Source organism: Alosa pseudoharengus, unplaced genomic scaffold (assembly GCF_046254945.1).
Source record: "Alosa pseudoharengus isolate Yale_2024_CS ecotype anadromous, Long Island Sound unplaced genomic scaffold, YU_APseudo_1.1 YU_APseudo_1.1_scf_96, whole genome shotgun sequence".
Lineage (NCBI taxonomy): Eukaryota > Metazoa > Chordata > Actinopteri > Clupeiformes > Clupeidae > Alosa > Alosa pseudoharengus.
Window position 1 is genome coordinate 73,206 of NW_027468888.1, and position 22,500 is coordinate 95,705.

The following is a 22,500-nucleotide window of genomic DNA, read 5'->3' on the forward strand; positions in this document are numbered from 1 at the left end:
GTGTTTCGTGTTTTTACGGAATGTCATCTGAAGCCCACACACTTCATCTGTATGTTTACTTACCGCAGATAAGAAACCCTTAAACCTCAGTTATATTGCCAAAGCTTGTTTTATGCGGGAGGCAAGTAGGTTGACACCCAAGTACCCACAACGCAATGTTTTCTTTAATCTTCGGTGAGAGGAATAAGAAGGAATAGAATTGCATAAGACGAAGGGAAGGCACACCGTAAGGACTCGATATGTGTGACAACAGTTGACAGCGTTTCCCAAGACCTCGTCTGGCGGCAGAGTGCTTGGGTAATTTTGTAGATGGATTGTGTTGTGCTAACTTAATTTGACTATCATTTGAATTTCCATTCGTACGCCTCTCCTTATGGCTCTCGCACGCTCACTCTGAGGAGCTGCGGAGTATAAAAAAACCTACTACCTGTCAGTCAGAGGCAGAGATTTCATTTGCGTAGATGGAGAGGATTTAATTCTTGTCATCCTCCAGGGAGCATACCCCTTTTAACCATATTGTCTCGCTTACTCTCTCTCTTTCTCTCTCTCTCTCTCTCTCTCTCTCTCTCTCTCTGTGTTTATGCCTTTATCTCACAATCTTATTTTCTCTGTCACTGGCTCTCTCCCTGTCTCTCTCTCTTTGTCTATCTTTGTCCTTCACTTTGACACACTATCTCCCTCTCTCTCTCTCTTTTTCTCTGTCTCTCTCATTTTCTATCTCACCATCTCCTTCTCTCTGGCTCATTGTCTCACCTCTCTCTCCCTCTCTCTCTTCCTCACTGTGACTCTCTCTCTCTCCCTCCCTCTCTCTCTCTCTCTCTCTCTCTCTCTCTCTGTCTCTCTCTCTGTATTGGCCTCTTGTTTAAGCCCTGTCAGACCATCCACTGTCTGATGCGTCGTTCCTGGCTTTTGAACTCTGGCTGCTCACAGGCAGCAGTGTGTACATGCTGACTGCGCACTTCCTCGTTGGTGGATGACTTCATCTCGGGGTGCTTGATCTCCGAAGTCGTCTGAAGCTCTCTGTGGTTTCGTGGTGACCTCAGAGCTACAGAGAGCCTCAGAGCTGCGAAGAGGCGTTCACCCACGACCTGAGCCGCCATCCATTCCGCTCTCATGCGACAGGCTCCGCTCAGTCGCCCTCGAGCCTGCGCTCGTACGCGTCGTTCCTTTTGCGTTCCGTTCACGTGTCTTTCATTTCTTAGCCGTCTCTCGCGCTTCACTGTTTATTTGTGTTTATGTTCACGTGTCTTTCATTCGGTAGTGTTCTGGCCTTGTACGAGCCGCTCACTTCCGTCGTATTCACTGTATTGTCTCACATTCTGCTTGTGCGTACGCTCTTGTGTTCTGATCTGGCGTGAGTCTAACGGCTGGACTTCTCTTGCTCTGCCTCCACAGAGGTCCCGTGTCTATGGTTACGGCGATGACGACCCTTAGTCCACCCCTGCTGCTGCTGCTGCCGATGCTGCTGATGTGTGGGCTCCTGCATCTGGCCAGCACTGCATTCCCCGAGGAGCCTGGACCCTTGAACTCCATACCCTCTGAAGGTAAGGGCTCTTCACTGCACACACACACACACACACACACACACACACACACACACACACACGCATGCACGCACACACACACACACACATAAACACACACACAACACACACACACACAGACACACATACGCACACGCACATACGCACACGCACACACACACGCGCACGCACACACACACACGCACACACACACATGCACATACATAAACACACAGGCACACACACACACACACACACACACACACACACACACACACACATACACACACAAAACAGACACACACACATACACACAAAAAACTGCTTTCTGTGGGTGTAGGTCAGGGCGATATCTATGGCACCTCTCCAGGGCACTCAGCATCTATCAGTCTCCAAGCTGGAGGAGGCAAGCGAGTGATTGATTGCAGATCAATAGTATCGATCAAGGGTGTCTCGGGTGACTCTGGAGGCCTCTCTGGTCTATTAGAGTTGGATAAAGTGACCAGCAGGGTTGCCAAAGCCTCTCAGGGTGGTGGATTAACAGAAAAAAAATATCCAGACAGTGAGTGTTAGTAAAGGAAAGGGCTTATCTGATGGGAGACAGACTGATTGACAGTTAACAAGGAAGAAGAGAAGAGAAAAAAGGACTGGAGAGGAGAGGAGAGGAGAGGAGAGGAGAGGAGTGGAAAGGAGAGGAGAGGAGAGGAGAGGAGAGGAGAGGAGTGGAAAGGAGAGGAGAGGAAAAGACTGCAGAGGAGAGAAGAGGAGAGGAGAGGAGAGGAGAGGAGAGGAGAGGAGAGGAAATGAGAGGAGTGGAAAGGAGAGGAGAGGAGAGGAGAGGAGAGGAAAAGACTGCAGAGGAGAGGAGAGGAGAGGAGAGGAGTGGAAAGGAGAGGAGAGGAGAGGAGTGGAAAGGAGAGGAGAGGAGTGGAAAGGAGAGGAGTGGAAAGGAAATGAGAGGAGAGGAGAGGAGAGGAGAGGAGTGGAAAGGAGAGGAGAGGAGAGGAGAGGAAATGAGAGGAGAGGAGAGGAGAGGAGAGGAGAGGAGAGGAGAGGAGAGGAGAGGAAATGAGAGGAGAGAAGAGGAGAGGAGTGGAAAGGAGAGGAGTGGAGAGGAGAGGAGAGGAGAGGAGTTGAAAGGAGAGGAGTGGAAAGGAGAGGAGAGGAGAGGAGAGGAGTGGAAAGGAGAGGAGAGGAGAGGAGAGGAGAGGAGTGGAAAGGAGAGGAGAGGAGAGGAGAGGAGAGGAAATGAGAGGAGAGGAGAGGAGTGGAAGGAGGAGAGGAGAGGAGAGGAGAGAAATGAGAGGAGAGGAGAGGAGAGGAGTGGAAAGGAGAGGAGAGGAGAGGAGTGGAAAGGAGAGGAGAGGAGAGGAGAGGAGAGGAGAGGAAAAGACAATAAAAAGAGGTTGGGTTGGGAGTGGAGAGAGGAGGGAAGAGGGTGATGAGAGGAGAAGGAGGAGAGGAGAGGAGAATAGGGGAGAGGTGTGAGAGAAGGAGGAGAGGAGAGGAAAGTAGGGGAGAGGGTGATGAGAAAAGGAGGAGAGAAGAGTAGGGGAGAGGGTGATGAGAGAAGGAGGAGAGGAGAGGAGAGTAGGGGAGAGGGTGATGAGGGAAGGAGGAGAGGAGAGTAGGGTAGAGGGTGATGGGAAAAGGAGGAGAGGAGAGTAGGGGAGAGGGTGATGGGAAAAGGAGGAGAGAAGAGTAGGGGAGAGGGTGGGGTAATTTCATCTGACCTTGGTGTTGTGGCTGGAGGGGAGGGGCTGGGGTGACTGTGTGTAGCCTGGCTGATGCTGATTCACCCCCCATCTGCCTCTCCCCCAGGACAATCAGACCATGATAGAGGTTGTCCCCTCCAGCTATCTCTGACGTCTTCAGAGAACGTGCTTCTCTCTCGTTCTACCTGTCTACCTCTTTCCCTCTCCCTCTCCCTCCCTCACTCACTCACACTCTCTCTCCCTCTTCTCTCTCTCATACAGTGGTGCGACGGCATCCTGTTTTTTTGGGTCGAGCTCATCGCTCTTCGCTGAGGCTGGAGCCGCTGCATATTCAGAGGATCCTGAAGGTCAACAGGACGCTCTACATCGGAGCCAGGTAGCCCTCGGCCAAACATTGTGACGCGCTGAAATAAAGAGTATATTTAAAGACGCGTCGCACAAAAGACAGGGACAGCCTAGCCAGACACAGGGACATTGAACAAAACATCCAAACAAGGACAAAAAAAAAAACTGCAGATTCATGGACTTTAATAACACTCTTTTTTTGTAAACAAAGGTTAAGGTGAAGTAAGATATTAAAAGTTGTCACATTTGGCAGCCCTAAACAATTTCAGCACTGAACAAAGCTTATAAGTTAATACATATTTTAGTATATATTAGTATGCTAAATTTTAGTATTTAGTATTAAAAAAGAGTGACCTGACCTCTTACTCAGCATGTTAGTGTGGCCGTGAGAGTTGAGTAATGAAGGTTGTGACACTCACTGATTAGAACCCCCCCCCCACACACACACACCTCTAAATTGCCTCCACCCCCGACCCCCCTGGGCAGTAATTGGGCTAGAGCTATGCGTCCTCCTGGTCCCCTCCCACACACGTAGAGTCAGTCTAGCCATGCCGAGAAGGAGAATGTGTGTGTGTGTGTGTGTGTGGGGTGGGGGTCTGCTGACAAGACCCAGATACTGGGGTTGAGCTGGGGCAAAGAGGAGGTAGTTGGAGGGGAGGGAGCGGTATGGGGCAGGAGGAGAGGAGATGGAGGTGGAGGGAGCGGTATGGGGCAGTAGGAGAGGAGATGGAGGGGAGGGAGCGGTATGGGGCAGGAGGAGAGGAGATGGAGGTGGAGGACGCCTATGTGTCCAGTCACATTTGTCGTCTGCCCCCCAACCCAGCCCTGTCCCAGGCCTCTCAGGAGCCGGATGGAAATAGTCGGGCCAAAATAAACAACCTTATTAACTTTTCGGATTCACAAAAATAAGCCGAATGGGAGAGATGAGGGCGGAGGAGCCGAGGTCGAGGGGGAGAGGGTGGGGTAGCGTAGGGTCTGCAGTCGTAAATATTTGGGGCACATCACAAATAAAACTTCCCATCGCTCCAGCAAGCCCACATGTGGTCCTACTTACTTGGGAGTAGCAGTAGTACCCCACTGGGAAGTCTAATAAGAAGCAACATACTGTGTAAGGAAATGACCCAGTCGATGGCCTTTGGCGAGTCGACGTAGACCAACACTGAGATCCTAATAATAAATATGTCAGACGGAGCTCAGAGGCTCCAGTCGCCGCGGCTAGCTCCCCTAATAGCCAAATAACTCAGAACCGAGGTCTGCGGACGTTATTACATTTGGGGGTCAGTTAGTCAGTGATAAAAAATAATCATGACCACAATACGACTGTGCAGATGGTATCCAATTTAGTGGCAGTAATTAAGAAATAGAGGAGTGGAAGGAGGAACTGCTCCCAGTAGGGAGGATGGTCATGAAATCTTAGCCTGGCTGTATGAAAATAGGGAGGGGATGTATATGACTCTGACTGGAAATGTGTGTGTGTCTGCGGGTGTGTGTGTGTGTATACATGTGCATGGCTAGGTTTATGTCTGCATCTGCTTCTGAGTCGAGTGTGTGTGTATTCATGTATGTGCGTGTGTTTGTGTCTATGTCTGTGTTTGTGTATGTACCGGTGTGAGTGTGCGAGTGTGTGTACGTATAAAGAGAGGGATAATGGCTGTTTTGGCGGTGACTGTCAGAAAGCGATCCCCGGCGGAGAGAAGGGGGATTTGTGTGCACGGGGAGAGAGAGATAGAGAGAGAGAGAGAGGAAGGCAGCGCTCACGGCTCACGGTTCAGTCTCAGCGTGGGGAAACCGAGCGGGACTTACGGGCGCAGGCTGCCTGCCGACTATCTGCAGGAAGGCAGGCCTGATTGCTCTGGAAGCCGCCAGCACCTCCGCCTCCACCACCGCTGAGTGTCGGCCTCGATAAGAGCCGCAGCCCCAACCGAACCCCCACCCAAATCCAGACAGCGCGTTTAGCCACTCTCGTAGTCACATCGTCACTCTGCAGGACACATTAGCTCCATAGCCGCAGAGAGATGCTACAAACACCTCACTGCACCACCCTCCACTTCACAGGGCTGCGAAGGAGGGATGGAGAGAATAAAGGAGAAGAGAGAGAGGACGAGTGAATGGAAAGGGAAGATGATAGAGAAAGAAAGACAAAGAGAGGGAGGGAGGGAGGGAGGGATAGATGAGAATAGAAAGAGGGATAGTTGGGGAAAAGATAGTTTAGAGAGGAAGAGAGATTGGTTTAAAGGGATAGATGAAAGAGAGAAATGAGAGAGAAAGAGAGGGGGATGAAGGGAAAGGGAGAGGGATGAGAGAGAGAGAGGACACTTCTACTTCTAACCTCGCTCTGTCGCTCCTCAGTAGCAGCAGATGTTGACTTACTGGACCTTTTAATGGAGCTTGTAAAGAGAGGGAGAGGACGCAGAATATGGGAGGAAATAAGACTCGCCCGCTGACCGCTGTGGGACGGAGAGCAGCGGTGCCTCTGCTGAGCCGCTTACGAGAGGAAACGAAGGTCCCGGTTCCCCGTGACTGCCCATTTCCCAGGCCACAGAGGTGGCTGACTGCACAGCCCAGCGCTCAATTGGCTCGGGGTGCTTGCCCTCCAAATGAGGGGTCACGTCTTTCAATTAAGGCGAAAGTGAAACTCAACACATTCCCCCACTCCTGGACGTGTCAAGGGAGGGCAGGGCAAGGTGACCTCACAGGGGGTCCAGGAAAGGCTCATTAGGGCGGTGGGAGTGTGGTGTGTGTGTGTGTGTGCGTGGGGGGGTTGCAGATGACATCTGTCAGTCGCACCGGAGGACCGCCAACACACACAGACACACAGCCTTCCCAGGACCATCAGCTGCCATTCAGCCAGCTGCAGGTTGAAGCCCAGACCCCCAGGAGGGAGGCCATTGTAGACATGGGCGTAGGCGTGGGTGTACTAGACGCAAGCACAACAGGCCTGAGGAACGGCCAGCAGAGGCGTCTGCCCACATGGGAGGTCTCCATCACCGGACGGACTGGGAGCGGCTCTTTTGAGACGCCTGCTGTCGGGTCTGGTGCGAAGATGTGTCATGAGAACAGACACTCCTCTCTCTCTCTCTAAGGACGGGATGAGGAAGCGAAGGATAGAGAGAATCAGAGAGAGAGAGAGAGAGAGAGAGAGAGAATGAGACAGAGAGAGAGAGGGAAAGGAGAAATATGAAATATAGTGCATGAATCAAAGAAGCAATTGGATTTACAGAGAGAGGGAGAGAAAAGAAAGCGACAGAGAGAGAGAGAGAGAGAGAGAGAGAGAGAGAGAAAGAGAGAGAGAGAGAGAGAGAGAAAGAGAGAGAGAGAGAGAGAGAGAGAGAGAGGGTAGTGGCCACTTGTAAACACGGCAGGTCTGGCAGACGGCCACATTGACTGGGAGCCTCGTTCACATTTCTGTATGTTAATGTGTTCCGGCGCTGAAGAGCGGCAGATGAAATTACCTTCGGCTAACTCGGGCGCACCTGATTGTTTGCATCCTTTTCACACGTTGACCTTGCTGAATAAGTAAGGCCCTGAGTGTGGGGTGTGGTAATTTTACCCAGAGCACTCAGGGGCCGGCCAGGGCGCTTTGTGCGGAAAGCGACCATAAGGGGATTCTCTCAACAAAACCCCGCAGAGACGGGCCGCTGAATAATTTATTGTTGCGCCGGTGGGATGAAGAAAAGGCAGCGGCCGGGTCTCGCCTGAGTCGTCTCTCTCCCCTCGCCGTGCCTCCGTGCAGAAAGGAGCGGCACAGATGGGAGGCCGAGCGGGAACGGAGGAGAGGGTGCGATAAGATCGATCGCGCCGCAATAACACAAACCACGGCAGATTTGGCAGATTTGGCCGATTAGGCGGCGCTCAGAGGCGGTCGGGCCTCGTGAATGGAGCGAGCCGAGGCCACCACACGCAAACGAAGAAACAGCTGCCGCCGCTCTGCTGCTGGTGGTGCCGTGGCTGCCACTTCTCCCTGCGCACACACTGCCTGCCACCCCCCCCCCCCTCCGAAGCTTGATCAATATGCAGGCGTCAGCTTCCTGCTTCCAACTATCCCCCCGACACACACACACACACACACAAAACACACACACACACGTGTGCACACACACACACCCCCACTGCCTGCCTTCTGCCATTTGTTCGTTTACTCCTTTGCTCGCTCTCGTTCCCACTTCCTCTGATTCACAAGGCACTTTTATAGACTTGGAAAGGTTGTGTCAGAATTATTAGCACATTAGCAAAAGGTGCAGAGCAGGCCGCTGAATAGCATGAATGTGGTGTATTATGCCACGGACCTCTTTCAGTGCTCCTACTCTCTCTCTCTCTCTCTCCCTGGCAATCGGGAGTGTGAGCCGTGGGGGTGGGCTCATGAATGCGCATCAGAAACGGGAGCCTGATTAAATCAACCATTAATTCGATCTTTTCCCCCTACTGAGGCAAATTTAGCGAGCGCAGCTCCATTGAGTGAGAAAATGCCGAAATTATTAGAGCGAACAAAAAGCCAAGGGTGAGGACAAATGCACAGTGTGTATTCCCTCATGACACTGTTAGCCCTACCTGTATCGCCTACCTCTGGATATCTTACATCTCGAGCAGTCGTGCCGCTATTGGCTCTAACCTTCTCTGTCAGCAGTATTAGGCGGTAAACAACTTCATCACATAACCCTCCACCCATAATGCACTGCACATTTATTACTGTTTATTATCTGTCTGAAAAATGGGGCGCGAACCAGTTTCCATGGTGTTTTTTTGGGGTCATCCCTATGTTCCCTGGGTCCTATTAGGTTAGGGTTTTTAAAAAAAAAGGGTCCTATGTTCCCCGGCCCCATACAAAGCAGGAAACATAGGGATTGTATGTTATGTTATGTATGTTATGTTTTCTTGCTTGTTTGTTTGTTTGTTTCTATTGTGTACAGGGTTGTTGGTTTTTGTATGTTATGTTTTCTTGCTTGTTTGTTTGTTTGTTTCCATGGTGTACAGGGTTGTTGGTTTTTGTATGTTATGTTTTCTTGCTTGTTTGTTTGTTTGTTTCCATGCATGGTGTACAGGGTTGTTGGTTTTTGCATGTTATGTTTTCTTGCTTGTTTTGTGTGTTTGTTTGCTTGTTTGTTTATGTGACTGTTCCGCTCTCTGTCTGCAAGGGATGACTTGTTCCGCGTGGAGCTGGATAACGTGATGGGGGACGAGATGTTCTACAGCAAGGTGAGCGACCAGGCTAACACTAAGGCTAATGCTAGTGCTAGCACTTTGCCGTTTTTGTGCCAACACACATGACACATTGCTAACACACATTGCTCGCACATACTACGAAAGCTCATTGAATGACCGCTGTGTATGATAATGTGCTATACAGTACATATTTGAACTTGAACTGTTACAGTGCTAACTGCTAACACGGAGCAGGATTTGCGTACTCTCATTGGGCCGCTGATGGCATCTGTGACGACTGTCTGTGTTCTCTTAATTGTGAAACTGTCTGTCTGTCTGTCTGCCACAGAAGAGAACCTGGGAGTCCAATAAAAATGACATCCGAGTGTGCAGGATGAAGGGCAAGCATGAGGTAAGCAGCAGTAATTCACACACACACACACACACACACATTCACACACAAATGTGCGCGCGCGCACACATACCCACCCACACACACACACACACACACACAAACGCATGCACACATGGACACACTCTCATAGAAAAGCGCACACACACACACACACACATACAAAAACATACATACACACAAACGCATGCACACATGGACACACTCTCACACAAATGCACAAACGCACACACACACACATGCACATATCCGGACACACTCACGCTCAAATACTCACACATACACATGCGTACAGACACACACATAATTTATATCCCCACACACTCACCACACAATATCATGCCTACTAACAGAAATCTCCATAGCTTGTGTCTGTTCTGCTGGTGTCTAATAGCCAAAGGGCACCACAGCAGCCGGCATGCAGGAAGTAAACTCTGTGATTGCATTGCCCCTATCAAATGAAAAGATTTGGGTTGAGAATGTTGAAAGTCACCCTAGAGAGACCAAATGTGATGCAACATTCCATCAGGCCCCCTGCCCCACACCACCACCCACACACCACCACCCACACAGACACCCATCCCGGCCCACCCACCCACACATGGACACTTCACTCGTTTCTTCTCCTCTCCTCTTTCTTCCACACTCCTCCACCTCTCAACCCCCCCAGCTCTCCTCTCCCCATCTCCCCTGCCCTCTCTTTTTATTCTCCTCTCTCTTTCTCTCTTTCTCTCTCTCTCTCTCTCTCTCTCTTTCTCTGCTTGACTTCAAACAGCAGCTCTGAACTGAACTGCCAGTGTGTGTGTGTGTGTGTATGTGTGTGTGTGTGTGTGTGTGTGTGTGTGTGTGTGTGTGTGTGTGTGTGTGTGTGTGAGGGGCTGAAGAGGCAGAAAGCCTGAGAGGAGAGTTTCATCCCCTACAGGCAGAGGGAGAGAGATGAAGAAGAGGAAAAGGGAGAAATGGGAGGGTTAAGAAAGGGATGGAGTGAGAGAAGAAAGTGATGGAGTGAGAGAAGAAAGGGATGGAGTGAAAGAAGAAAGGGATGGGGTGAGAGAAGAAAGGGATGGAGTGAAAGAAGAAAGGGATGGAGTGAGAGAAGAAAGGGATGGAGTGAAAGAAGAAAGGGATGGAGTGAAAGAAGAAAGGGATGGGGTGAGAGAAGAAAGGGATGGAGTGAAAGAAGAAAGGGATGGAGTGAAAGAAGAAAGGGATGGAGTGAGAGAAGAAAGGGATGGAGTGAAAGAAGAAAGGGATGGAGTGAGAGAAGAAAGGGATGGAGTGAGAGAAGAAAGGGATGGAGTGAAAGAAGAAAGGGATGGAGTGAGAGAAGAAAGGGATGGAGTGAAAGAAGAAAGGGATGGAGTGAGAGAAGAAAGGGATGGAGTGAGAGAAGAAAGGGATGGAGTGAGAGAAGAAAAGATAAGAGTGTGATGGTGGGATATAGAAAGAGAAGAAGGGAGACAGTTAGAGAGGGAGGGAGAGAGAGATGCTGGAGCTTAGTGAGAGTGGAAGAGAGAGAGAAAGAGAGAGAGAGCGGGGAGAGAAAGGGAGTGAGAGGGAGAGAAAGGCAGAGAGAGAGGGGGAGATAGAGAGAGAGAGAGAGAGATGGAAAGGAGAGTGTGGGGGCGAGAGGTAGAGGAGCAGAGAGGGGGCAAAAATGACTTATTTCACATTGAAAGTGAAACCTGACACCGCATCTGTGTGTGAGACACCCCGAGACAAAAGCACCGTGGAGAGCAAAGAGATGGACAGAAACAAAAAGAAAGAGAACAGAGAGAGAGAGAGAGATGAATTAGAGGATGACCCAAAGCTTTCAGTGTCTACCTACACCTGGTCCTGGGGGAAAGAGAGAGCGAGGGAGAGGGAGAGGGGGGGTTACGGAGAGATAAAAGTGGAGGGAGGGGGAGAGAGGTAAAGTGAAAGAGAACAAGGTGGCAGGAGAGAGGTGGGAGAAGGGAGAAGGGTGGAGAGAGAGATGCAAGTGAAAAGAGAGAGAGAGAGAGAGAGAGAGAGAGAGGTAGAGATAGAGAGGTAAAGAGATATGGGCAGACACAAAGGTAGATAAACAGAGCAGTGGAGAAAGAGATATCCATAGGATAAAAGACAGGGGTGGCCCCGGCCGTGGCTCGACTGGCTGGGCCGACCCGGGTTCGATTCCCGCCCGGTGGTCCTTTCCGGATCCCACCCCGACTCTCTCTCACTCACCTCCTGTCATTCTCCACTATCCTGTCAATTAAAGGCATAAAAAGGGCAAAAATATATACGTATATACTTAAAGTATATATAAATATAAATATACTTAAAAAAAAAAAAAAAAAGAGACAGGGGTGAGGCTGACATATCGAGAGGGTGGGAGAGCAATAGCTGTTGTGTTCCCGTCTCGAAAACACCCATTATATTCTCATATTTTACTCTGTTTGGAAACATTAGCTTGGGCAAACGCTGTAAAGCAAGTTTATGCAATTGGAATTTGAGAGCTAGATCGAGAGAGAGTGAGAGATTGGATAGAGAGAGTGAGAGATTGATAGAGTGTTGGATAGAGAGAGTGAGAGATAGATAGTGTTGGATAGAGAGAGTGAGAGATAGATAGAGAGTGTTGGATAGAGAGAGTGAGAGATGGATAGAGAGTTGGATAAAGAGAGAGATAGATAGAGTGTTGGATAGAGAGAGTGAGAGATAGATAGAGTGCTGAATAGAGAGAGTGAGAGATAGATAGAGTGTTGAATAGAGAGAGTGAGAGATAGATAGAGTGCTGGATAGAGAGAGTGAAAGATAGATAGAGTGCTGGATAGAGAGAGTGAGAGATAAATAGAGTGAGAGATAGAGAGAGTGAGAGATAGATAGAGTGTTGGATAGAGAGAGTGAGAGATAGATAGAGAGTGATAGATAGATAGAGTGTTGGATAGAGAGAATGAGAGATAGTGTTGGATAGAGAGAATGAGAGATAGATAGAGAGTGTTGGAGTCCTCCACACACTCCTCCACACACTCCACACACTCCTCCACACACTCCTCCATACACTCCTTCACACACTCCACACACTCCACACACTCCTCACACTCCACACACTCCTTCACACACTCCACACACTCCTCACACTCCACACACTCCTCACACTCCACACACTCCTTCACACACTCCACACACTCCACACACTCTACACACTCCACACACTCCACACACTCCTCACACTCCACACACTCCACACACTCCTCACACTCCACACACTCCTCCACAGACTCCTCCACACACTCCACACACTCCTTCACAGACTCCTCCACACACTGCTCCACACACTCCACATGCTGGTCACCTGCTGGCTCTCTCTGAGGTTGCACTACTACCACCTACTCCTTCTCCTCCTCTCACTCTCTCATTTTCACTCTCTCACCCTCCTCGTGAATCCCCCACCCCCACTCCCGCTCCTGGGGAGGTTTCGTCAGATGTGATACATTCGCCACCGGGGTAATTGGTTTTGTAATTAAATATTTCTGGTTGGTTGATCAGAAAGGGCATATTCTCGTAATTGGGTGGGAAATTCAATACCCTTCCTCTCTTGCCCTCTCTCTTGCTCTACCCTGCTGCTCGTTTTCTTCCCCCTGTTCTCTATCCCTCTCTTTCTCTCTCTGTTTCTCTCCTCCTTCTCTCTCATTCTCTCTTATTCTCTCGTTCTCTCTGTTTCTCTCTCTGGGTCTCTCCTCCTCTCCCGTTCTCTCTTATTCTCTCTCTCTTTCTGTTTCTCTCCTCCTTCTCACTCGTTCTCTCTCATTCTCTCTGTCCATCTGTCCTCACTGCAAGCCTTAAATGGGCAGTGTTTTGTGGTTGTTGTTGTTGCAGGTTGACTGCCTATAGTGCCTGAAGTTTTGGGACTTTAGTTTGCTGTGCTGTAGACACACACATACACACACACACACACACACACACACACACACACAAACACACAGGGCTCCCACGGGCTGGCTTTGTGCCTAGAGCAAGGGCGTCAGCACGGGTTGCAAAACAAAAAACAAAAAGCCCAATCCACATCGGGATTTCTTAACTAGGCGTTTCAGACGTGCCGTGATGTGCCGTGTTGCCTGGCGGATTATTTGATCAGCATTGTTCCCCGTCCGGATCCCGGGACCCCGTGGTTCTTAGACTAAAGGGAGCCCCCTCTAGTCTACGGTTCCTCCAAACGGAACATTGACGAGGTCCCCCCCCCCCCCCACCTCTTATTTATTAGATTTCGTCTGTACTCTCCCCTGCAGAGCGCGTGGCGGTTTTTAATGCTATCTGCAGTCTCGCAGCGGGGTGCGCTCGTACTGTGCAGATTTGGGATAAGCACACTGCTTAAGGACGCACACCAGCAGGCTCCCTCTGCAGCCTCACATCTCTATGGGATGCCATTTTACGGTGGCATGAGTACCAGTCTTTACGTGTCCCATTATTAGCATACAGTAGAGATTTGGGGATAAGTGCACTACTGCTTAAGGATGCTCAGAAGTGTGCTCTGCACCCTCCCTCCCCAGCCCCCCCCCCCCCCCCCCCCTGCTGTTTCGTGTCCTCTCATCTGCACGGGAGGCTGTTTCATGGTTGCATGTGTACCCGTCCGGTCACCGGTTCCGAGGAAACGTCGCCCGTGGCGCGCTATTTCACTTAGCATCATCATCACCCTCGTCATTATGGCAGGGCTTTTCCTCGGAGAGACGCAAATGCTGCACAAAGGTGGGGGAGAATGGGATTAACTGATGCTGACTAAGAAGAACACAACAGCAGAAATGCACACACACACACACACACACACACACACACATACACACACACACGCACACACACACACACACATACACACACACACACACACACACACACACACACACACACACACACATACATACAGTACACATATACAGAAACACACACACACCCACACACACACACACCCCTGCAGGATACGTGTTAATTAAGTATGGTCGTTAATGGGGTCCCTCGGTGACCCTCTCCTCTCTGTCACTCTGGCCTGGAGTGTAGAATACTGAAGATGACATGAGCACTGCTGACAATCAGAGTCAACAGAGAGAGAGAGAGAGAGAGAGAGAGAGAGAGAGAGAGAGAGGGATTTAGAGAGGGAGTGAGAGAGGGATTTAGAGAGGGAGTGAGAGAGGGAGGCACATACAGGGACATAGAGAGTGGGAGAAAGAGGGAGAGAGAAAAAGAGAGAGAGGAGAGGGGAGGGAAACAGAAGAGTGTGCCAGAGTCAACAAAGGCAAATCACACAGAGATATTGTGAAAAAAAAGGGAGAGAGACAGAGAGAGAGAGGAGAGGAGGAGTATGCCAGGACGTGGGAGGGCAATCCTGGCTCTCTGGAAGGTCCTGGCAGAGGCTTGTCACTTCGCTCCACTCCACCCCACTCCACCCCACCCCCCACCTCCGCCTGCGTTTTGCAGCTCTTGCCGGGCTGTAGCGGAGCGTGTAACGGAAACTTTCGAGGCTTAGCCGAGCCCGTCCGTGCTTACTAAATATGACCCGTGCCGAAGCCGAGCCTGTCCGTGCTTACTAAATATTACCCTTGCCGTGCCGAAGCCGAGACATCCGTGCTTACTAAATATGACCCGTGCCGAAGCCGAGCCCATCCGTGCTTACTAAATATGACCCGTGCCGAAGCCGAGCCCATCCGTGCTTACTAAATATGACCCGTGCTGAAGCAGAGCCCGTCCGTGCTTACTAAATATTACCCGTGCCATGCCGAAGCCGAGCTGACACACGCGCTTGCTCGGCATGCCACCATGCCACGAGGGCATCCGCGATGGCGACTCGTGGACGAGTGGACCCCCCCACACACACACACAGACACACTGTCATCTTTAAATAGACCTCAATTCACAACATGCTGTCAGGGGTGATACCCTTAAGACATGGACAAGCCGTAACCCTGTACTCCTGTTACTTCATCCATACACACTGCTAAGCCTTTGTGTCTTAAATGTCCAGTCCACTCCTCCATTGTTTCGAGTTGTACACAATTTTATGCCTTTAATTTAAATACACCTTATTAGCATATTCAGCTAATTGCTCCTCATGGTGCTATGATTGCTAAAGCTGTCTTTTCAAACGACTGACACACAGGCATGCTCAGTAAGTGGTTAACAGACATAGTGACCGGTCTGATCCATACACAAATCGAGCAAACCAGCACATTGCTTGAGGACCACACCGGTAAGGGGTGTCATTCATTTAGCTGCTGAACATAAACAGTCCACCTTTTAACTGGAGCACATCGTGTGGACATAATCTACTAGTCTGCTAGGACAACTCAAGTGCTGGTGAAAAAATATTTTAAATATATTAAAATCAAAATGCTCATGATTCTTTCATTTTCAAATGTGATAGGAGGGATTCTGCTCTTATATTATTCTCTGCTTGCAAGAACACTGACTGTAACTATTTTCATGGAGAAGTCAAACCCCCCCCCCCCCCATCCCCACCAATCACCATAAAAGCCGATCTAGCAAACCAGGGATGGCAGGGTGAGGAACAGTTTAGCGAGCGTATCACGCGGTACAGCTGTAGGGGGCCTTGCCTGCGTAAGCCTACCGCTATGATTCATGCCCAGGCTTGAACTCGCTCTAAAACAGGCCACCCATTAGCAGGTGATTGATGGGAGACTCGGGCCCATGCAGCACAGACCCTTCTTCGCATAAACTGAGGCCTGGAGCTCCGTGAAGCGCCCGCAGACACTGTTCGTTGTTAGCGACGCTGTATAAATAAATGAAGTGGAATTGAATTGAATTGATTTCCGTGCAAAGTCTCCTGACGAGGGCCTCTCTACTGTAAGTTATGGAGCAGGTGTGAGCGTGTGTGTGGGGTTGTAGCGGACCTCTGCTGCAGTCTCCGACAGGAGAATCGCTTGCAGATGTGCACTCAGTGCCGAGGCAAGGCTATCGGTTGCGGCGCAGCGGAGTGCAGATGCTCCAGTGGGGAGAAAGTGAGTGGAAACATCGGGGCAAGCCGACACACACCAGTCGAGTCAACATCTGCAGGACGGGTCCGCCGTGGGAACATCTGCCTGGGGAGGAAATGTTAGTGGCTTGCTGTGGACCACGTGCCGCAATAACGCTGCAGTCGCCATCACACCACTGCACGTCGGGCGTCTGTTATAAGCAGTCATACACACTGACTCACACAAAAGTCACATAGACACACATGCACATGCACACAGACACACATGTACACACACACACACACACACACACACAAACACACAGCAATGTTCGCACTTACACAAACACATACTGTACATTACAGGCACACTTGTCAATGTATACACTCACAAACTGCGCACACACACACACACACACACACACACACACATACACACACACACAGACACACACACACACATGTTTTTCTACTTGTGTGTGTTAAGCTCTTAGTAGTCCATCAGAGCTCAGCTCAGGGGTTAAATGACTCAGCCCTGTGACAGTAACTGTGTGTGGGAGCATGAGCAGGAGCAGAGGAGGAAGTGAAGAGAAATAGGGGGATAAAGAGAGAGAGAGAGATAAAGAGATGTTTGGGAGAAGAAAGGGATGTAGAGACATGGTGCAGAGAAAGACAGAGATTAAGAAAGAGATGAAAGTGGAGAAAGGAGAGAGATGTTGTTTTATTGTTCTTCATGTTTTGGCAACACAGTTTCTGAATAAATAAATGCTAACTGAATTGAACTGAATTTAATTGAACTGGGAAACTGAACTGAACTGAATTTAATTGAACTGGGAAACTGAACTGAACTGAATTTAATTGAACTGGGAAAGATACATAGATAATGACAGAGGGGAGAAAAAAAGAAGGGAGAGAGAGATGAGGAAGGAGTGAAAGAAGAAAACATGGAAAGAAAGGAAATGACAGAGGGCGGAGGGAAACGGAAAAAAATGTCAGCTGCTAGCCAAGGTGCTCGTAATGGAGGAGAAGAGCAGCCAAAGTGCTTGAAGAGGGTTGTAGGAGGAGAGGAGATGGAGGAGAGGAGGAGGAGAGGAGGGGTGGAAAAAGGAGTCAGAAAAAGATGGAGGATAGAGATGAGAGGGAGGGAGGAGAGAGAGAAGTGGAGAAGAGTGAAATGGAGAGGGAAAGAGGTGTGAGAGGGAGGTGAGAGAGGCAAATAAAGCAATGAGAGGTGATAGAGGAGAGAGAGAGAGAGAGAGAGAGAGAGAGGGGAGTGGGAGAGATGGAGGACAGAGAGAGGAGAGAGAAAGATGAAAGAGGGAGATGAAGGAAGGAGATGAAGGAGAGAGATAGAGAGAGAGAAAACTGAGAGAGAGTGGGATGGATGCAGTCAGAGATTAGGAAGATAAACCACCAATCCAAACAACAGCTCAACAGCAAGAAGCGGAGGCATTAAGCGTGTTTGTGCTTCAGACGAGAGTGAGAAATGGAGAGAAGGATGCAGACAACTCACGGATGTGATTAGGAAAGAGGGGGTACATGCTGAGAGGCTGGCACTGGGTGAGGATCTGGCCCGACCCACTGGATGATTGAAGAGTTGCTCACACACACACACACACACACACACACACACACACACACACACACACACACACACACACACACACACAGACACACAAACATACTGTACACATATACACACACACACACACACACACACACACACACAGACACACACACATACTGTACACATATACACACACACACACACACACATACACACACATATACACACACATACACACACACACACACATGTACAGAAATGCACACACCCATACACACATACGTAAATACCGGTACATGATCACACACACACACACACACATACCCACACAAGTATGCGCACACACACGCCCAGACAGACGTGGTTGTTGATCCCAAAGGCAGGGATGTACTGCCAGCAGCAGGTCCTGGTGTGTGTGTGATGGTCAGCTTTACGCTCCTTTACAAGCGTTTCAACAGCGGCCAGCAGCTGGTGCGCTGTAAACCTGTCCTGATGCACGCGCTGCCTCAGAGACGGTTGCTATGCACCGGCCAGGCAGTCCAGGCAAACAGCACTGACCCCCTGCTGGGAAGCGGAGAAAAAAACAAACATGCGGAGAGAGAAGCCAACATGAAAGCACATCTGCGTGGGGAAACAGGCTTTTCGCTAAACACACACATATACTGCACATGCATGGTGCGTATGGTGTGTCTTTCTTGCTCTCTCTCTCTCTCTCTCTCTCTCTCACACTCTCACTATCTCCTCTCTCTCACACACATGTACATGCACACACACACACACACACACACACACACACACACACGGACACACACAAACAAACACACACACACACACACACTGACACCCGTGATTTAGTATGCAGTGGGCTGGGCCCTCGCCAGTGTCACTTTACTCTTTGTCCATCACTCTTCACTGTGTCAGGAATTCTCACCTCGTCTCTCTCACCACACACACACACACACACACACACACCACCGAGCCCCCTTTCCAATACCCCCTCCTCCAACTTTCCCACCCCCTAGTAAAATGAGAAGCCTGTCGAGAGCAAGTGGTGCTGGGGGTGGGATTGGGGGATTTCAAGGGGTCAATAGCATCTGGAATAACACTCTCTTCAACACACACACACACACACACACACACACACACACACACACACACACACACACACACACAGCAATGACATCAGTCTGGTGGCAGTCCCCTCCCCCAGGTCAGCGTTGATGAGGTGCCCAAGGGTACAGGCAGCAGAAGGGAGCCACACTGTCGACAACGTGTGTGTGTGTGTGTGTGTGTGTGTGTGTGTGTGCGTGTGTGTGTGCGTGCGTGCGTGCGTGCGTGTGTGTGTGTGCGTGTGTGTGTGTGTGTGCGTGTGTGTGCGTGTGTGTTAGAGAGAGAGGATTAGTTTCTATGTAGAGTTACTCTGTGTGTGCGCATGTATGTGTGTGTGTGGTGTAGGGAAGTCATTAGTCCGTGAACATAGCACTCTTTGATATTGTTACTCCCTCAAATGCTATTAGTTGTGAGCATATATATCTGCAGACCACGTACTGTAGGGCTCATAGTATCCAGATGGGAGAGCACTTGAACAGCATCTTCTTTTCATCAGTATGCTGGCTGTGTTTTCTGTCATGAGTCTGTGCCAAGTCAGATCAGATGAACGAAACAAAAAATGAGAACACACAACACACATATCACATCACAACAAAGGAGTTCAAACAGCGGCAGGTGATCAGAGTGAGGGAAATACACACACTTACTACACACACACACACACACATACACATACAGTACACACACACACATCCCACACATCACAACATAGTGTTCAAACAGCAGTGGGTGGTCAGAGTGGACAGCATGCATGCACGCACGGGCACACACACACACACACACACACACACACACACACACATACACACACCAAAATATGAAGGTTCAGACAGCAGCACGTATTCAAATTGGGAGCACACACACACACACACACACACACACACACAGGTGATCAGTGTTGGGAAGCACATTTGTCTTTAATCAGAGGCCAGCTGGAAGGCCTCTCCTCTGGCTGAGCTGTGTGGCAGCAGCCGAGCGCACTGTTTGTACACATGAGAGTGATTAAGAGCACTGGGACAAACAGGGGATGATGTCAGTCAATCTCACTCTCCATTAACTGGGCTTTTTGGGCTTTTCTTTTCCCTGTTCATTTATCGCTTCTCTTTCTCCTTCTCCTCTTTCCTCTCTTTTTCTTCTTCTCCTCTTTCCTCTGTTTCTCCTTCTCCTCTTTTCCTGGATGTTTTCTCAGGACGAGTGCCGGAATTTCATCAGAGTGCTGCTGAGCCGTCAGGACGGGCTGTTTGTGTGTGGGACCAACGCCTTCAACCCGCTGTGTGCCAACTACACCGTGAGTGCCTCAGTTCATATGCTGTGCACGTACACACACACAAACACACACACACACCTGCACACATACATGCACGAACACACATACACACACACACACACACACCTGCACACATACATGCACGAACACACACACACACACACACACACACACACACACACACACATACCTGCACACATACATGCACGAACACACACACACACACAGACACTCACACTCACAGAGACATATTCTCACCCCCACACACACACACACACACAGACACTCACTCTCACAGAGACATATTCTCATCCCCACACACACAGACACTCACTCTCACAGAGACATATTCTCACCCCCACACACACACACACACACACAGACACTCACACTCACAGAGACATATTCTCACCCCCCCCCCCCCCCCCACCCACACACACACACACAGACACTCACACTCACAGAGACATATTCTCACACCCACACACACAGACACTCACTCTCACAGAGACATATTCTCACCCCCACACACACACACACAGACACTCACTCTCACAGAGACATATTCTCACCCCCACACACACACACACACACACTCACACTCACAGAGACATATTCTCACCCCCACACACACACACACACACACAGACACTCACACTCACAGAGACATATTCTCACACCCACACACACAGACACTCACTCTAACAGAGACATATTCTCACCCCCCCCCACACACACACAGACACTCACTCTCACAGAGACATATTCCCACCCCCCCCCCCACACACACACACTCTCACAGAGACATATTCTCACCCCCCCACACACACACACACACTCACTCTCACAGAGACATATTCTCACCCCGACACAGGCTCATTAGTGCCGTGTGCTCACAACATGTCTAGACCTCCGGAACATCTCTTGGCCCACCTGCCCGCCGCATCATTGATCCCTGACCGCCCGTTTTACCTGCATCTGCAGAGGCTCAAGGCATACCAATCACAGTGTGTGTGTGTGTGTGTGTGTGTGTGTGTGTGTGTGTGTGTGTGTGTGTGTGTGTGTACTGTATGTGTGTGTCTGCACCGTCTCTGTTTACCCTTGCCACCTTAGCTACAGCGACGTGTTTTTCTTTCTCAACAATGGCTAACTGAAGAGCCAATGTTTTTCCAAGAAGCCACATTCTTCCATTTCATCAGATAAAAAACGATTTCCAAAGTTAATAGGGCGTGCTTGTTTTTTTTTGTTTTTTTCATTTTGACATGGAGAGTTATGGTGCCCATGTGAAAACAGAAACCAGTGTTTGGGTGTGGTGTGTGAGAATGTATGCGTGTGAATGACTATTAAAACAGAAAATATTCAGATCCCTTTGCTGAAATTGTTTAAATAATTTTTCCTTCATTAAATCTATACTCAACTGATCTCAGCTGTGACTTACGGTTCCGGAAGTGAAAATCCCATTTATTTTCTCAGTCTTTTTCTCCTTTGAGAATGTGATTATAAGCTGTTGATCATAACCATCCCAGGTAGTCTTACCACGAGCTACAGGACTGTGAAGCAATTGTACAGTATATGCTAATGTGGACACCACAAGTTCATATGATATCAGCCTTGTATTAAGAAAAACGTGTTTTATTTGCAATTTCACAGAGAAGAACTACTCAAAATCCTAAAGTGTAAAGCAGTGTCTTTCATTGGTGGAGATCGTCGTTGGCATGTAAATGTTTGTGATGTAATCCCTCCTCAACCCTGGGTTGTTGTGTGTTCAAACAAACATGGTAGCTGAGGTAGTGTGGGGAAATGTTGTTCAATGTTTTTCTCACCTTGAAAATCGACTTGTAAACAGTAGGAAGTTAGTCACCTTGTTGACTTTAAGAGGAAGTGTAGAAAAACCATGGTTAGGTTGGAAAAGGTTTAATTTGCAAGGGTTGGTGGGATGAGCAGTTCCTATCTGAAAATAAAATATGTATACAGTTTGCCTTTTTTTCTGTTATTCTGCTCAAAATAAAATGTGTGTGGTCACGATTCACCTCACAGCTGGTTGGCCTGAATCCAAGCTGAGAACTCTCTCTTTTTAATTGGGGAAAGTAATTTCTAGATTCATAGCTGTTGTTATATACTGAAATATACTCATATATAAATATTCAACATAACAAAGTATGAAAAGCTGAAGGGGTCTGAATGCCTTCTGAATGCACTGCATATCCGTCTGTGTTTGTTTGCCAGTGTAGTTGAGTATATTGATCTGTCTGGTTGCTACTGAAGGGTTATCGCCTTAAGTTAAAACAAGGTGCGCTCGTAGAAAGCTTTGATCGTGCGCTGAGGCATTTGACCTGAAGCAGCATTTATATTTTCCTCTGTTTAAAAAAAAAGACCCTGCGGCTCCCTTCAGCTTCCAAAATACTTTCCAAACATCAGCTGAGAGCTGTCCCTCTGAATTAAACTTTCGACACAAGTCCTGTCGGGTGAGTCAGAGACAGAGGGGGGAGACGAGTCGAGATTG

At 49.2% G+C, this 22,500-nt stretch overlaps 1 protein-coding gene across 1 annotated transcript in view; it reads left to right on the forward strand.

Moving 5' to 3' along the window:
* Positions 1-1,397: 1,397 nt before the first annotated feature.
* Positions 1,398-22,500, forward strand: part of LOC143116200 (semaphorin-6B-like) — a gene marked incomplete at its 3' end in the record, with an annotated part of 50,265 nt that continues 29,162 nt past the window's right edge. The window contains 5 exon segments of the mRNA XM_076277624.1: positions 1,398-1,544; positions 3,500-3,614; positions 8,716-8,776; positions 9,072-9,134; positions 19,920-20,018. Of these exon segments, the coding sequence (XP_076133739.1) occupies positions 1,409-1,544; positions 3,500-3,614; positions 8,716-8,776; positions 9,072-9,134; positions 19,920-20,018 (474 nt within the window).